Source organism: Melospiza melodia, chromosome Z, assembly GCF_035770615.1.
Source record: "Melospiza melodia melodia isolate bMelMel2 chromosome Z, bMelMel2.pri, whole genome shotgun sequence".
NCBI lineage: Eukaryota > Metazoa > Chordata > Aves > Passeriformes > Passerellidae > Melospiza > Melospiza melodia.
In genome coordinates, this window is record NC_086226.1 from 52,078,984 (window position 1) to 52,094,754 (window position 15,771).

A 15,771-nucleotide genomic window follows, 5' to 3' on the forward strand; every position below is an offset into this window, starting at 1 on the left:
TCATTGATCACACTGATTGGAATATATAATTAATTAGGTCAGAAAACACTGGTGCTTTTAATAGCAAGAGATTTTTTCATCAAACCGCTAAACCATACTAACAAAGTCCAAGTCTTCTTGCTTTAAGAAAGTGGCTCTATCAGGCCAATCTCACAATTTAATTAAAATTCCAGTACAATTAGTAAATAATAATAGGTTGTGGTTTTTTTCTCTTTTGAAGTTGTTTTTCAGCCAGTGAAGTGCTGTTCTTTTCCTCTTAGCAGATTTTTATAAAGGTCTTGATATTTGCCATGTAAATATTAAACCTGTTTTTTACAAAAATGAGATCATCAGTACCTTCCTACATGCAACCCTCTCAGTTGTTGCTCCTTTACTTACATGTTTGGTTTTAACCTTTAAAGCATGGTCTTTGTGCTAAGTCAAATGTCGCGCTTTGTGCTGCCAAGTGGGAGACCTAAGTTCAATTCCCATTTCAAGTCCATAATTTTGTAGTTCAGCAGGAGCTGGAAACATAACTGAACCAGCACTCCTGGTCCCCAGAGTGCCTGGAACTCCTTTCCAGTGGATCTGGCCAATTAATAAACAATCCTGATAGGAAGTGAAAGATGGCAGCCCCGCAGGTTTCCAAGAAAAAAAGGAAATAGGTATTCAAAGGGAAGTAAATGTTACCTTATTTTTTCTGACAGCAACAAGATTTTCAAGTCTTTAAGCTATATACAGCATGCCTGGCTGTGCCCAAAGAAGAATAACTGGCATCCCTGGCATCTCTAATTCACTGCCTTATTCTAGCTTTGGGATGACAGAAGAGACATTTTGAGAAAATATTTGGTGAAATCTTTAGTCACTGGAATCAATGTGAATTTCTTCCTGGGTACCAGTCTGTCAGTATTTAATTTCAGTATTTGCATGATATTGACTCAAATAATTAACAGCTTTGAGATTTATTTGTATTTGGCTAAGTCACAAAGACAGCAGAGTCATCCCAGAATTCTTATTAATCTTGTAACACATATTTTTCTTTAATTAAATTTGATTATCTTTATTCACTGGCAAGCACAGGGAAGTGTGATGAAAGCAGGCTTTTCTATTAATAAAACACTGGATTGCTTCCTCTACTGGGCAATTTTAATAGCCAGCAGTACAGTAGTGGTCAAAGAGGGATATTTCATAGAGAGGCAGTGGAAGAACTATCTTTTCCAAAACATCATTATACATGTGAGCAGAAAATAATTATTCCTGTTACTTTGAGAAAATGCTAAATGATAAAGGAAGCTTTCTTTTGAAGTCTTATTCTAGCAGGTTAAATACATTGTGGTAGTTCTTCAAAGGAAATTTGTTTTCTGCTTAGTTTTCCCACCAGTTTTCTAAGCTCTTCATCAAACTTTCCAAATATCTCTGTTCTTATTTCTACTGCTCTCACTGCTTCTTGTACCTCAAGTCAATACATCATTTAATAGTATTTTATTCAGCTCTTTCTAACTCCTTCTAATAAGGAAAAGGATAATACTGCCCTACAACAAACCTAAACACAAGCCACTAAAATACTCTGAGGAATATGCTGGGTAAAAACTAGCATAGCCATCTGCAGCGTTCTCCCTCTGCCTCTTGACCAATTTATCACCACCAACCTTCATATAGCTCTGTAAGACAAGACACCTTCTATCAAGAACAAAATTACCTCCCATCTTCCTAAATTTTACTGCTGGCACACCTCCAGTCAGCAGCAGCAAAGTATGTAATCCTGCCCACCTAACATGCTGTATAAAAAGGCATTTCCTTTCCAGAAAGACTGACCTTAGTAATGAGCTATCAAATCTTTTTTACTTTTTTAGGAGTCCAAAGAAGCTCTAGGGTTTGTTACTTTTGGTGTTTGTGTATTTCTGAGACAAGCTGATGTCTTTTCTCCAGTGTTTTAATACCAGTAAATAGCCTTATTCTTCACTCCCTGCTGAAGCTTTTCCTTGCAGAAATAAAACAGGAGAGGATGGAAGAACTTCACCCCTAGCCATAGACTTCTTTAAAACACCTTTGAGAGTTGATATGTATTACATTGGGATGAAGGGCAGTGACTAGCAAACATCAAGATTTTAAGGCACTTCCTCATTCTAGTTTTTGTTAATGTTTTCTGTTGCAAAAACCTTAATTCCCTCTGCATTGGAATACCAGGCTCTTTCTTGCTCCAAGGTCAGGGCAAATAAATCTGAGGAGATGTTGTTTTTGAAGTCTGAGTCTGAAGTTTATTATCCTTATCTATCATAAACTCAGGAGATGTGAGCTCTCTCTAACAAGTCAAGAAAGTGAGTTAAAGTGGTGTCTATTCAAGGCTATTTAAGTCCCAATTATCCAATAAACTGTTCATATTATTTATGCTTCTAACCCAATTATGCTCACCCGAAACCCACAACGCAGACATCTTTCACCCAGTCAGAGAAAACCACCCGGATTCATGAAGAAGAAGGAAGAAGAAAGTGCAAAAAAGATAACTAACCCACACCCAAAATTCTCTATCTTGGCTCCCATAAATCATCATAAACTAAAATCCCAGATCCAAGATTTGTCACCCAGTGAGATCACATAATACTATCCAAACTACACACACACAGTTTCTGTGCTGTCACTCAATTTTTGAAGCCTTTTCCAAGGTGTCAGGTCAAACAAGGTTTTTACTTGGCACCCTTAAATTCAGAAAGCTCGAAGTTTTCAGCCATCAGAGTTCCAACATCTCTTCTCTGTAACAGGCAATTTTATTAGAAGAAGTGGCAGACATCTGCTGGATGTGAGCAGAAAACAACGCAAACTGCATCCTTCACAGACCCTTATTCCACTACAAAAGGAACTTACTTCAGCACAGTACAAGTAGGAACCTTTTATTTTTTTCCCTAAACAGGGGCATATGGATATAAAAGTGATTATAAGACAGTTACTAAGTGCCTTCATAAATTAATTCAGTCATTCATTGGCTGGGTTTGAGTTCGAATACAAATGATAAATTTCTTTATTTTTCTAAGATGATAGAACCACAGAATGATTTGGGTTGGAAGGGACCTCAAAGATCACCTGGTTCCAGCCCACTTGACTGGGGAAGGGATACTTGCCACTACATCAGGTTGTTCAGTGCCCCATCCAGCCTGGCTCTGCGCACTTCCATGGACGGAGCATTCACAGCTATTATGGGCAACCTGTTCCAGTGCCTCACCACCCTCACACTAAAGAGTTTCTTTTCATCCTACTTTGATGTAAATCTAGCCTGATGACTAGCAACATCAGGTGCCTTCCAGAAATTGTACTGCAACAATCAGAAAAGTCTTAGTTTCTTCTCTCATGTGGTAACACCAGTATTCCTTCACTAACCTCCACAGACTGGCAGCTCTGCTGCATCACATTATTTTAAACTTCACTGGCCATGAAGTTTATTTCAGACTAAAAAGTCAAAAGCTGCATACTGAGTTATGTTTTAAGAAGGAACTTCTGGTTTTAAACCTGTCAATTAAATACATTAAGAAAGCAGTTCTAATTACACACTTCTACTATGTCAGTTGCTAGTTTTTCATCTGTTTACGTAACAGCTCTCATTAAACGGGCATATCATCTAGAAATAATGATTCCCGTATGTGTATCATCATAGTATTTTTTTGTGTGTTTGCTCTGGTTTCAAAGGAATCAAGGGGCCTCTGCGATCATGCTGTGGGCATGCACAGGGATGGCTATGTCTGTTCTCCGAGGAAGCCTGAAGTCTTTACCTAACTGACCAAAGAAATAAGCTTACTACAAGTTTATTGAATATCAGCTACCAAGCAGAGAGGAAACTGACGGGAAAAACACACTGCAAAAGCAATCTCTATTACATACAAAATCCTCACAGAAGAGGATTAATTACTTTTAATAAAATTAATTCTGGAAGAAACTTCCATTAAAGTTTACAACTTACCAAGAAAAAATCGAACAGGAAAACTTAAACCCAAAGCAAAGGTATATCTTACTGGTTCCATGTTCCCACAATCAATTGTCAATGTGGAAGCTCAATAAGTTAGTTACTTTGCTTTACTGGGCATCAGTATTAGTAGTGTAAAGGACAGACTTAGCCACTGCTATTGACTTAAAAGGCATTTAGTGTTAAACAACTTCTAAGTAAGACAAGAGAAAAGACTAAACTAGAAGCTATAGTGATGACATATATTCTATACCAAGAATTATTTTATCTTTTTCTTGCAGGATGCACCACATTTCATCATGCATTTAAATTTTTATTGAAAACACAAGAACATTAACATGTTCCAGTTTTGGATTTTAATGTGGGAATTACCCCAAGCAAATACACTAAGTTCTAAGAATAATGAATGTACTGCATGCAAAATTCCAGTGTGAACTATTGTTGAGTAGTACTTCAGGATTTGCCAAAGCTCCTAAAAAACAGCAGAGTTCTTCTCAAAATGGATATAGCAATTTATAGCAATAAGATGTTTACCCACCCATATAAATCTATAGCATAGAAATGTTTTTTCTAGCACCAGTCTAAGTTCAAAAATCAGATTTTCTTCCTGAGGTGTCTAAGAGTCTTACTGCATCAAAGTTATCTCAAGTTGAAAATGTGCTGGTTTACTTACAAATCATTCTAAATTAGGTATCTAGAGTTTTCTTTCCCTCTCTACATCATGGGAATTAAGTATGACAAGTCAAATCCCTAGGATGCTGCCTGCATGTAATTAATCAGTATGACTTAGACTGGGCCAGCATCTGCCTGGTTTTAATTTAAAATGCTTTATGGGAGACAGAGGAAATAACAGACAATTTCTTCATGTCAGATTTGCAAGCCTGCAACTAGCCAGCACCTCTAAACAGCTCTTCCTGTTTTCTGTCCTAGTCACTACTGGCTGTGAGCAGAACTGGTAGGCATTTCACGATTCTAAGATTTTTTACTAGAAATGTATGGTTTGTCAAGAAAGCATATTTCCTAATTGAAATTAGTTGCTTTTAATTAACTCCCAGTGAAACCCTGCAGGGGTAACACCAGAAAATGGCTTCCAGGGCTAACAAACAAAGCACCTCCAGGTCAAAGGACATCTCCTTTTCCTAGATTTGCAGATCCTCAGCCATGCTTCCACACAAGAACATGGACACAAAACAGCTACTTGGAAATTTTGCTTGTTTGGCTTCTCTCAGATTTCTCTTTTATAGGAAATTTCAAAATTGACACTTTTCCTTCTGGCATGGAATTTAGAAGCTTAGAGGAGTGGGTGTGACAGAAATGTTGTGCCGACCCACCATACTTTGGCTAGTTTCAATGTCAAGCACTTGATATTTGGTTTACTTTAGGCTCTACAGGTCTGATGAGTACTCATCTTCTGTTAACACTTCTGAAAATTTCTCTGTCCCTTGATGGTAGCCTGCGGTTTGCAAAGGAAGAGAGGTCAACAACAGAAGCACCCTCTCCAATACACTGCAGTAAATGGCGTCAGGAGGGCCACCCCTCACCCCATCTGATGGCACAGCAGAGTCACTTGGCAGGAGGAATACTGCCAGCACAGAGACTGCATGTCCACCCAAAAGCAGGTCCACACATATTCACTCAATCTGCTTCAATCACCAGTTCTCTTCCAACAGTCATAAATACTCCTCTGCTCTGACTAGAGCTTGAAAATATTCACAAAGATCACAACTTTCTTTCATGCTTTTCCTTCCTCTACAAGTAGCACGTCCTTCTGACTCTGGGCCTTGACTTCCTCCTTTCTTCCTTCTCAACAGTTTCGCATTGGGCAGAGATAGTAGTTCACTTCAATCCCTCCACAATCTCAGTACCTGGCTTGGGCCTGTATACCCTGGCCATACTGTTTCATATTTAAAAGTAGGTAACACAATCACTGGGACTTCACAGAAGGAAGACAGATTTATTCCTGCAAGAAAGTAACCTTTAAGTCAATTGCAAAACAACCCTAATTTGGCTCATATCAAGCAACAAAGAACCAACAATCTGTTTACAGAAAGGAAGTAATACATTGATAGTTAACACTTTGCGTATTTCAGACTTGAAAGTCTTGCCATCTATACATAATGGCACACACCTCAATGGCATAAGTAACAAACGAACAGATGACTTTTGAAAGAAAATAGGTTGCTTTTTACTTACCCTGATTTTTGATTCAATTCTCTGTCACTGCTGAGAAGAACCATTTCCTCCTTCATTTCTTGTTCTGTCGCTACATTATTCCCAAGCCTCTGTTGAGAATTTGCTTCCCATGTGCTATCACCACAAACTACCTGCAACTCTGATGTTCCTGCAATGCCCAAACTCACATTCTCAGCAGACAGACCATCTGAAGGAGAACAGCTTTCATGTTCAAAAGATTTCTGAAGGGGAGTTTCTACCTGAAATTCTGTCCAAGTGTCAAGAATCATTTCCTGTGCTACAACAGATGCCAGTTCTTCACCAGGATGTCCAGACCCTGATTCTGGCATCTCTGTCTTGGCAGAAATTTCTTCAGGTGATATGCCACTTATTTCATTTTGTCCCAATATAATCCAACCCTCATCTTGCCCACAGCTTTCCTGTGATTTCCTTTCACCATCCATCTTCTGACGCACAGCAGAAGAATTTTTCTCTTCTAAGTGAGCAGCGTCCCATTCAGTCCCACTAACAAGATGATCTTTGCTTTCATTTGAAATGGATATTGCCTGAAAAGCATCCAAGGAGCCTGGTGAAAAGTCTTCATGAGATTCTTGAAATGCAAAATTAATTCTGCTTCTTTCAACGGTATCATTTGTTGCAGGTGTTTTTTCTTCCTCAGTAACAAGGATGTAATCCATCTCCAGTGAAGGTGGGAGCACCTGCACCTTCACATCTTCTTTACTGTCTGTACTTTCCAGTTCAAGGCTCTTCTGGGAATTTCTCAGCTTTTCTTCTCTACAAAGTAGGGAGTCAGTGCCAGCTTCTAAAAGAACAGGCAAAGAGAAATTCTTTTTAATTTCTGAATTACTGATTTAGTCACCATAGTATGCTTTAATCAGTACTGTGAGAGAAAGCTCTTTTCATTTTGCTTTGCTCTGTTAATGTGTACTTGAATTTTATAACATCATTACCATCATCATTATTGTTAAAGGTTACACATTAACACGGCAATCATCCCCAAGGCACAAACAATTCAGTGTCCCATAGGCTAGGCCCTGTACAAACAACAGAAATTATATTACTACTTCAGTGTTCAAAAGCTTTAGATTGCCTGTGATGCCTAAAGTTTTAGCTTTCATATTTTCCAGATTCTGTAGTGCATTAGTATACAACTCTGAACTCCATATACAGTGTCTGCAAGTTCTCTTCACAGCTCAGTTAGACAAAACAATCCTTTTCCAGCCTGAAAACCAAGGACACCGTTACAGCCTCAGGCCCAAAAAATGTCAACAACAGCAAACTGAGGAGAGGAGTGGATAGGACTTCATAACCTGAAGCTGTAAGTGGACAATTAACCCCAATATTAAATGGACCAAAATTTTTTACATTGTGAAAACAAGTGACAAGTTGTACATTTTGGATCCATCTTGGGTGCAGCCACAGGCTGGGCTCTTGTACTGCCCAAGATGCATTCTTTGAAGGCATTTTAATAAATACCTACTTTATTCCTTTAACTCTGTCTAACCTCTGTTCCAGGTAGCCTCTCAAGGAAGGCATCATCTGAGAGAATGACACTAGAGCTCTTTCCACAATAATGTTCTGCACATTCGGGAGACACACAAACTTCTCACTTCACTCAAAGCCTCCTCCACATAGGCTTCATAGAAATACTTCCTCCTTTCTCTGTTCTATGTATTTGCCCTGGATAGCAGATTTTCTTACCATCACATGATCTTCTATCTCCACCTTGTGGTGACTCAGGATCGGTTGTTTCTTTTTCAGATTTTCCTGTCAAGAAATCAGAATCTGGGCTAGGTACTTCAGCCAGGGAAAGCGATGGTACTGAGGTGCGATTTTCCTCAAGACACTCTGTGGATGTCTCAGACACCTTATGTTCAGTCATCAGGATGCCCTCTGCACCTTCCAGAGGAGCCGGCAGTGGCAATCGTTTTTCCAAAGAAACACTGTCACAAAATGGCTGCTGTAACAAGAGCTCACCGTTTGCATTCTCACTGCTGCCAGAGGGTTCAGCATCGAAAGATGCAGAGGATGGAGGAGTACACACCACTGGTGATTGGTCACTGGGTATCTCCTTAAGCACAGGAACATAATTTTCAATTACAGCTTCATATTCTTTTGCTGCGTCATCAAACAGTTCATTATTTGAATCAGATTCATCACCTTCATTACCACCAGGTAGAAAGGACTTGGGAAAGAGTGTCTGTTCATCCTCTGACTTCCCTCCTGCTGCCTCACTGCCTAGCAGTGTCAGTATGTTCATTCCACCACATGTGCCTCCTAGGCCATTAGTCACTGAGGTGTCCCTTATACTATGTTCTATCCCTGTGTCAGAGTCATCCACACATTCTTCTGACCTATCTAGCTCAACACCAGTTATTGCTGTATGATCAATACCAGAATATTTTACAACTTCACCCAAGGCACTAATTTCTTTTAAGCTTTGTTCTTCCCTGTCAGGTTGACTGAAATCCATGGGAAGCAAAGGCATTTGAGAAGTCGCTATTTGAGCTGTATCAGCTGGTGCTCCTTGATGGCTTGCATTAGTGAAACTTCCATGGAACATGTCTTTCACATCTAAGGATGTCACTTTTGCAACTTCACTGGCAATTTCAGTTGACTCAACAGGGTCAAAAACCAGCTTATTTTCTAGACTGTATTCTTCTGGAATTGCAAATTCAGGAGGCTCCTGAGGATTAGAAGAGATAAGCTGATAGAATTCACTGGCCTTTACTGGCTCGTAGTCCTGGGGGCTACCATTTTCAGAGTGCATCTCATTCTGCATTACTAACTGACACTTCGAGTCAAAATCTGCCTCTTTATTCACATTTGATTTTGTATGAATTGGCTGACTGTCTTTGTCTTCAGGCTCTACTGCAGCCTGAGAAGATGGGATAGAGGCATGCTTAACTCCATATTCCTGGCACACATCAGGACTGCTTGATGACTCTGAACCATTGTCTTGGTCACAGTGACTTAAAATATCAGGATTTTCACCATCTGATTTCAAAGTGACAATCTCCTCAGCATTAGCCCACAGGTCAGGTTCCACTGAAAACTGCTGATTACTTCCTTGTGTGTTATCCTGTAAAATATCTGGGATAAGTGCAGTTTGGGGAACGAATATATTCCATTCTGGGCTTGACTTTTCTGCCATTTCAAAAGATAAGTCTTCTACAGTGAAAGCACCTCGCATGGAGTTGTGCACTTCTACTCTTTCACACTTGTCTTCCTGCTGTTCTTGAGGAGTGAGACTTGCATTTTCCTCATTGTCTTTTGGTAGATCCAGAACAGTGATTACTTCAACTGGTATAGCTTGTTCCTCATCTGAAAAAGATTTTTGTGGAGTCAGTTGATTTTCCTCATCTGTAGAAAACAACTGCTCTATCAACTCCCTTTCTTTTTTATCCAGTGTGAAAGAATCAAATCGACTGAACTGTGAAGTGTCTTCATTTATCTGACCATCAGGACTATTGATAGATTGTACTAGTCTTTCATTTTCTTTTCCATCAGTGTACAGGGGGGCAGGTGGATTTTCATCCCTACTTTTATCTGTGAAATGTGCTTCTCTTAGTTCTTCATCTTGTGAAGGTGAGCCACAGGAGTACTCTTTACTATTTCCTAGATGATTTGTTACAGACTGACGTGAACCAGAATACTGATCTTCCAATTGCTTTTCTTCACAAGGTTGTGAACTCCACCAATCTGAACTGTTATCTAGAAAATCAAATGTTCCTACTGTGGATTTTGGATTAGTTCTTGAATCAGCTTCCAATGACATACTCCACCTATCTACAGCTTTTGAAGAATGCTCTTCTTTATCGCCAGCAGCAGAAGTCAATGCAGGATCTTCATTCACTTGATACAAATATGAGTCTTCCCCACTATCTGCTTTTTCATTGAAACTACTCACCTGAGTTACTTCGTCAAGTGTTTCACAGGGGCCAGTAGTAGGTTGAGTATGATCAATAAAGCCAAGAGACCCATCCTCCTGCAATACCTTTTCGGCTTCAATTGTTTCAGAATTTTCACTGAAGGTGCTTACAAGGACGTTCTCTCCCACCTTAGTTTTTGCACCTAAACTGTCTTCATTAGCTTCAGGACTTGTTGCATTGGACTGATCATAATCCTCTTCATTTTCAGCTGCTTTGTGCTGTTTGTTTTCACACACTGAATCTTCATTAATCAGTTCTGGACATGCCTCTGAATTCTCTGAATCCTCATTTACATCAGGACTTGATAAAGAAGATACAGTATCATCATCTACATGGGCATTCCAAAAATCTAAGCTTTTAGGAACTTTGTTCTCTTCACCACTTGTTTCAAATCCTTCTTCATATTCATTCCCAAATTCCTGCTTTTTAAAGGAATCCGCAAGATTTTTATTATTTTTCATCTCCCACACATCCTTGCTTCTTTCATGATGACTAGCAACTGGAAGATCTCCCCACACATTCACAGATGTATCACTTAAGTCAGGACTTGTTCCACTTGAGTGTGTATAATAATTTATTGAATTACTCCACATATTATCTTCTTCCAAATAGCTTTTGATCTGTATATCTTTTGAAAGACTGCTTGTGGTATTTGCTATTTCAAGGACTTCGCTTGCCTCAGGACTTGTTCCAGGAGACTGCAAATCTTCACATGGCTGTGAATCCCAAGCAGTTTGGGGAAAATTGTCATTAAGCACTGCAAATGGTTCTCCACAAAGATTAGTAGCAGGTTCTACATTTTCAGAGTTTTCATTTCTCCCAGAAGCTATTTCAAGTGAAAATGAATTTTCCACCACAGACACATGTGTAATATCAGGAACACTAACAAATCCAGAAGGATTTTTCTTAAACTCATCTGTGAAAGAATTTTCATTGGTCTTCATCAGTTCTAAGCTATTTTTAAAAGATAGTAAATCAGAATTACAAATGTCTGGATGGTTAGGAGTCACTTCATGTAAGCATTCTTGCCCTTCTCCCAGAGGTTCTTGTGGTTTATCCATCAAAGGAATTGATATGGCTTGGCCACTACCATTCTTTCCAGAGTCATTCCAGACACCTGAGCTTCCAGGTATTTTAGCAGAATTATTCTCAGGATTATCACTACCCTTATCAGAACTTTCAGAAGTACTTTCCATCTTGGGACTTGCTGCATCCTCTGTCACTGTAGCCTCTTTTCCAGCTTCCTCAGAAAGCAGCTGTGACATTTCACTATAATTGTAATTTTGTGGTAAGAGGTCATCCAAAAATTCATAATCTCTGCCTCCTTCAGAAATACTTGAAGATTCTAAACTGTTCTGCAACATGTCCCTTCTCTCTTCCTGGTTAACTGGTTTACTTTGATTGGAAAATGACACATTCTCTGTGATTAATACTTCCAAACTAACACTATTTCTCTGTTTTTCTGGGGAGGTGGCAACTTCAGTTGTTGGTTCATTTTCTTCTAAATCTGTTTTACCTGAAGATTCATTGCTCTCTTGCACTGGTTTATTACAAATGTCATCAATCATCTGCTGCCCACTTGTCACATGTGTTCTCTTGCGTTCTTCTCCTTCCTTAGCGATGACAGTGGCATTATCCCAGCTTTCCTCACAATCCTGCTCACTCTGTAAACCCCACGAGTCCAGCTGGTGCACGGAATCCTGAATACCCAGCTCTTCATTAATACTGGCAGTGGTTTGTGCTGCATTCGTACTAAGTATCTCACTCCCTAAGTCACATATTTTCAGATCCAAACCATTCTCATTTTCTGAAGTTGGCGCAGAGGGGTTTGTGTCTTCTACAGGAACACTGCCCACTGCTTCTGCCTCGTCAGCTGCTCTCTGTCCAGTATTTAATTCATTCTGTGATGGTGATAAGTCATTCACTGTTTGATTATATGCCAGTATTACTCTTTTGCTTTCAGATATAGGAAAGTTATTTTCACTGCTACATGTTTCAGTTGAAAAACATAGATCAGCTGTTTGTTCTGAATTAAGGCAAGGTTTAGCAGAGGCAGAAAGAACTGGCATTTCAGAATTTCTTTCTTGTAACTGGGTGATATTATTTAGGGGAGTGTTCCAGATATCTGTACTTCTAGTACTTGAAAAAGGCATATTGTTAGGAGATAATGGTTCCTTAGTTGATTTCTCAAGTACTTTTGACTCAGCCAAGTTTATGTTCATGAATTTACCAGTAACTGTTCCTTCATCAAAATCCTTGTCCTCACTTTCTCTTTCATCTTCCACATATGTAGGTGATATATATGAATCAGATGTTGAATAATTGGTGTCTGGTGGAGAAACAACTAAATCTTCCGCTATATTTGATGAACTAAGATCTGAGTTTTTATATAAGAAGGTGTCCTCCCAGGGCACCACTACTTCTGTTACTTCTTTTCTGATGTTTTTATCATACATATTCCAGGTATCTATATTTTCAAATTGTTTTGGTCTATGTTTAGGATCACCAAATAAAGCTTTTTCCCCCATGTTTGGCTTGGAATTATTTTGCATATTGTTGAAAACAAAACTTCTATTTTCAGATTTTCCATGGTCTTCTATTGAATAATACCTTCCTTTATCCCACACTTCTGGATTTTCAATTTCATTGTCCACTGTGATTTCTGAAGAATCTGATAAACCTGTTTTTGATACAGCCCATTCCTCAGGAATATTCACTGATCTTAACTCTCTATCTAGTTTGGGCATGTTCCATACATCTTCTGATGATTTACCAGCATTTCCTTCACCAAACTCAGTCCAGATTTTGTAAGAGTCTCCAGCTAGCTGCCTACCTTTTCCTTCACCGCTACACCATGCATCTGACATCACAGGTGTTGGTTGGCTGACCTTCCACAGGTCTGTAAAGGTCTCCACTTCTTGCTTTGTCTCATCTAAAGAAGCAGTTTGCAAACATGAATGTTCACTGTTTTTCTCTTGATTCTCATGGTTCCAATTATCTTCTTTAAACTGATTATCCCATAGACCTGCTTTCATATATTCCATTTGCTTTGGCTGTTTTTGGAGGAACACAGAATCTGAGGCTCTTCTATCAGTATGTTCTCGTAGCAAAGGACTTTCTTTAGAATCTTTCCATAAGACAGGACTCTGAAATACAGATTCCTGTTCACTTGAACTCCATGCATCAGCATTTCTGGAATCTAGATCAAAGCCATCCCACCAGCTGCCATATCTAACACGAGACGGAGAGTAATTTGTGCCCTCTATTTCATTAATTTTTTTTATGACATCTTGTGAGAAAATTAAAGGCTGCCCATTATCCAGTGGTGAAGTATCTACAAGACTATTCATAGGAGTTGGTGGAATTTTACAATCAGCAGATTTCAATGCTTCTGGTGAAGAAGAATCACCTTCAACAAAATCAATCAAACTTGAAGTTTTCTCACACATTCCTCCTGGATTCTCATCAAATTCAGCCAGATTGTCTTCCTCAATTTTTGTCGTAAGTAAGTCAGTTGAATACTTTACTGTAGCATTTTCTAAGAGGTTTGTCTCATCAAGTTTTTTCTTCAGAGTGAGCTGATGCCCTTCTGAGGAATCACTATTGAGAAAATAGTCATCTGCTGGAGAACAATCCACGGAACGAGAAGATGACTCAGATGGAGCTGTAACCACGGGCACTAGATCAAAATTGAAAAGATCAAAATTATCGCTATTGCTTCCTGACTGAGACTTTTGCTCTTCAGCTACTGCTCCTTCAGGAATAGGGCTGTAGGAATCAAAGCCAGGCAGAAGACTGTGATGTGAAGCAGCCCCTTCTGCAACAGGGCTGTCATCACTAAGAAAAACAGAACTCTCCTTGGAAGACCGGCTGCTTCTAATGGTAGCCAAGCCACTGTCTGGACTTACAAGGTCTACATTAACATCAATGTGGGCTTGCACAGATCCATTTAGATCTTGAGGATTTTCTATAAAATTGGCAGAACTGGGCTGTGGTTCTACATCAGAACCATATAACTCCATAATACCAGAAGATCCTTGTGAAAGTGGAGCACTTCCAGCAACAGCTTCAGTAGAAGAAGTTCTACTGTTTGATACCATTTCTGGTTGCCTTCTATTTATAACTTCCTTAATTAGAAGAAAAATTTGATCGCAGGTCACTGAAGAATTTTCTTGATGATAAATGAGAATTTGGTCACATTCACATTCTAGAGGATTCAGCTCCAAACAAGGATTCTGACATTCTTCTAATTCACAGCAGATCTGTTGAAAAATGGGTTATTTCAGAAGTCACTACAGTGGACATAAGGCACATATTGACTACTTCATCATGTAATACAGCCATACCTATCTCTTCCTATTAACATATTGCTTGGCCATTTCACTGTAGCATCCTTATTACAATTCCCAAATAGATGATGCATTACAAAAGAGGATCAAGACAAAATATTTGCTGTAAGATTGGTCAGAAATTATACCACTTGACTTTTCGGTTCACTTCTGGTTAGAAAATCCAAATAAAATGTTTGGTTGTTTCCTTGAGAAATCTGAGTAAAATTCATGCAATTAATTTGTGAATGTACTTCTAGAATGGGGTAATTATATTAATAAAATAAATAAATGCATTTATATTGGCCTTGAAAACCATGGAATCACTTAGCCTCCCAAAAATCCTAAGTTTTCAAGACTGACAAAAAGGTTCAGAAAGTTGCCGCTGAGATAGTCTCTTCCATCTGGGGATAAATATAGTTTTTAAAAATGGGAAGCACCTAACTCTGGAAAAATGTACACAATAATAATAATTTGTTTTGATTTCGGAGTTTGAATTCTTTAGGAATAACATATACATATATGAGTTCTGGTCTTTACCACTTACAAGGTGTTTGCTTATCACTCATTGCCAAAGACACATTTGTGTACAAACCCAAGTCAAAACTGGAGAAAAAACCATTTTAACTGAATTGAAAATTCTTGCCCTTTCAGTATTTCTCATAACCTTTTTCTATTTGCTTGGTCTGAAGCAATAATAAATACCACAATCTTTCATTCTCTTACCATATAAATAATGCAGCCATTTCAAATAGCTGCTAAGTTGCTGGTCAACAGTTGCTATGTTTTGAAGTCACTTAATTAATCAACATCTTGATATAGACTACTTAAAAAAACCTCAACATTTTTTTTCCAGGAAAAGCATTTGATTCTTTTTCCAGGTACTTACTTGATTGCCTAGCTCTACATTTTCCGAGTATACTGCTACTTGTTGTTTTGTTTGCTTCTGATCTGACAAGCAGTTGGCCAAAATGACAAGTACATCAAACCCGTATTTATCTATGAATGCTTTCAGATCACCAATGAGACTCCTGTGTAATATGCAGTCCTGAAAAACATTAAAAAATTAAAAGAAATGTCAGCAACTTTTCTGGTTCTTTTCATCCAAATATGTTGTAAAAATAGCTGTAAATGTTAAAAAGCATGAGCAGGTCTAACAAGCAAGAAAAATCCATTTCACTCATCAAAACAACCACGTACCTAATAAAAATCAAGAACCAGTCCCATAGCACAGTAATGGAAGAACACTAGCATACTAAATGCAGGTTTTGCCTTCCTAATCTGCTGGTGAAACATAATTCTTACTTCTTCCTGCTACCTGGTTTTGCAACATTGATTAAAAGCACTCCAAGCTTTAGTGTATACCCATGATAAAGAAACTGGGCAA

General features: G+C 38.7%; 1 protein-coding gene across 5 annotated transcripts in view; it reads right to left on the reverse strand.

Moving 5' to 3' along the window:
* PRUNE2 (prune homolog 2 with BCH domain) overlaps positions 1-15,771 on the reverse strand; it is a 133,253-nt gene that overhangs the window by 41,007 nt on the left and 76,475 nt on the right. For all 5 annotated transcript variants that reach the window (XM_063180581.1, XM_063180577.1, XM_063180580.1 and 2 more), the window contains exons 7-9: positions 15,274-15,432; positions 7,826-14,318; positions 6,125-6,926 (exon numbers count right to left, since the gene is read on the reverse strand). In XM_063180581.1, coding sequence (XP_063036651.1) covers positions 6,125-6,926; positions 7,826-14,318; positions 15,274-15,432 — 7,454 coding nt within the window. The remainder of the gene's footprint in view (positions 1-6,124; positions 6,927-7,825; positions 14,319-15,273; positions 15,433-15,771) is intronic.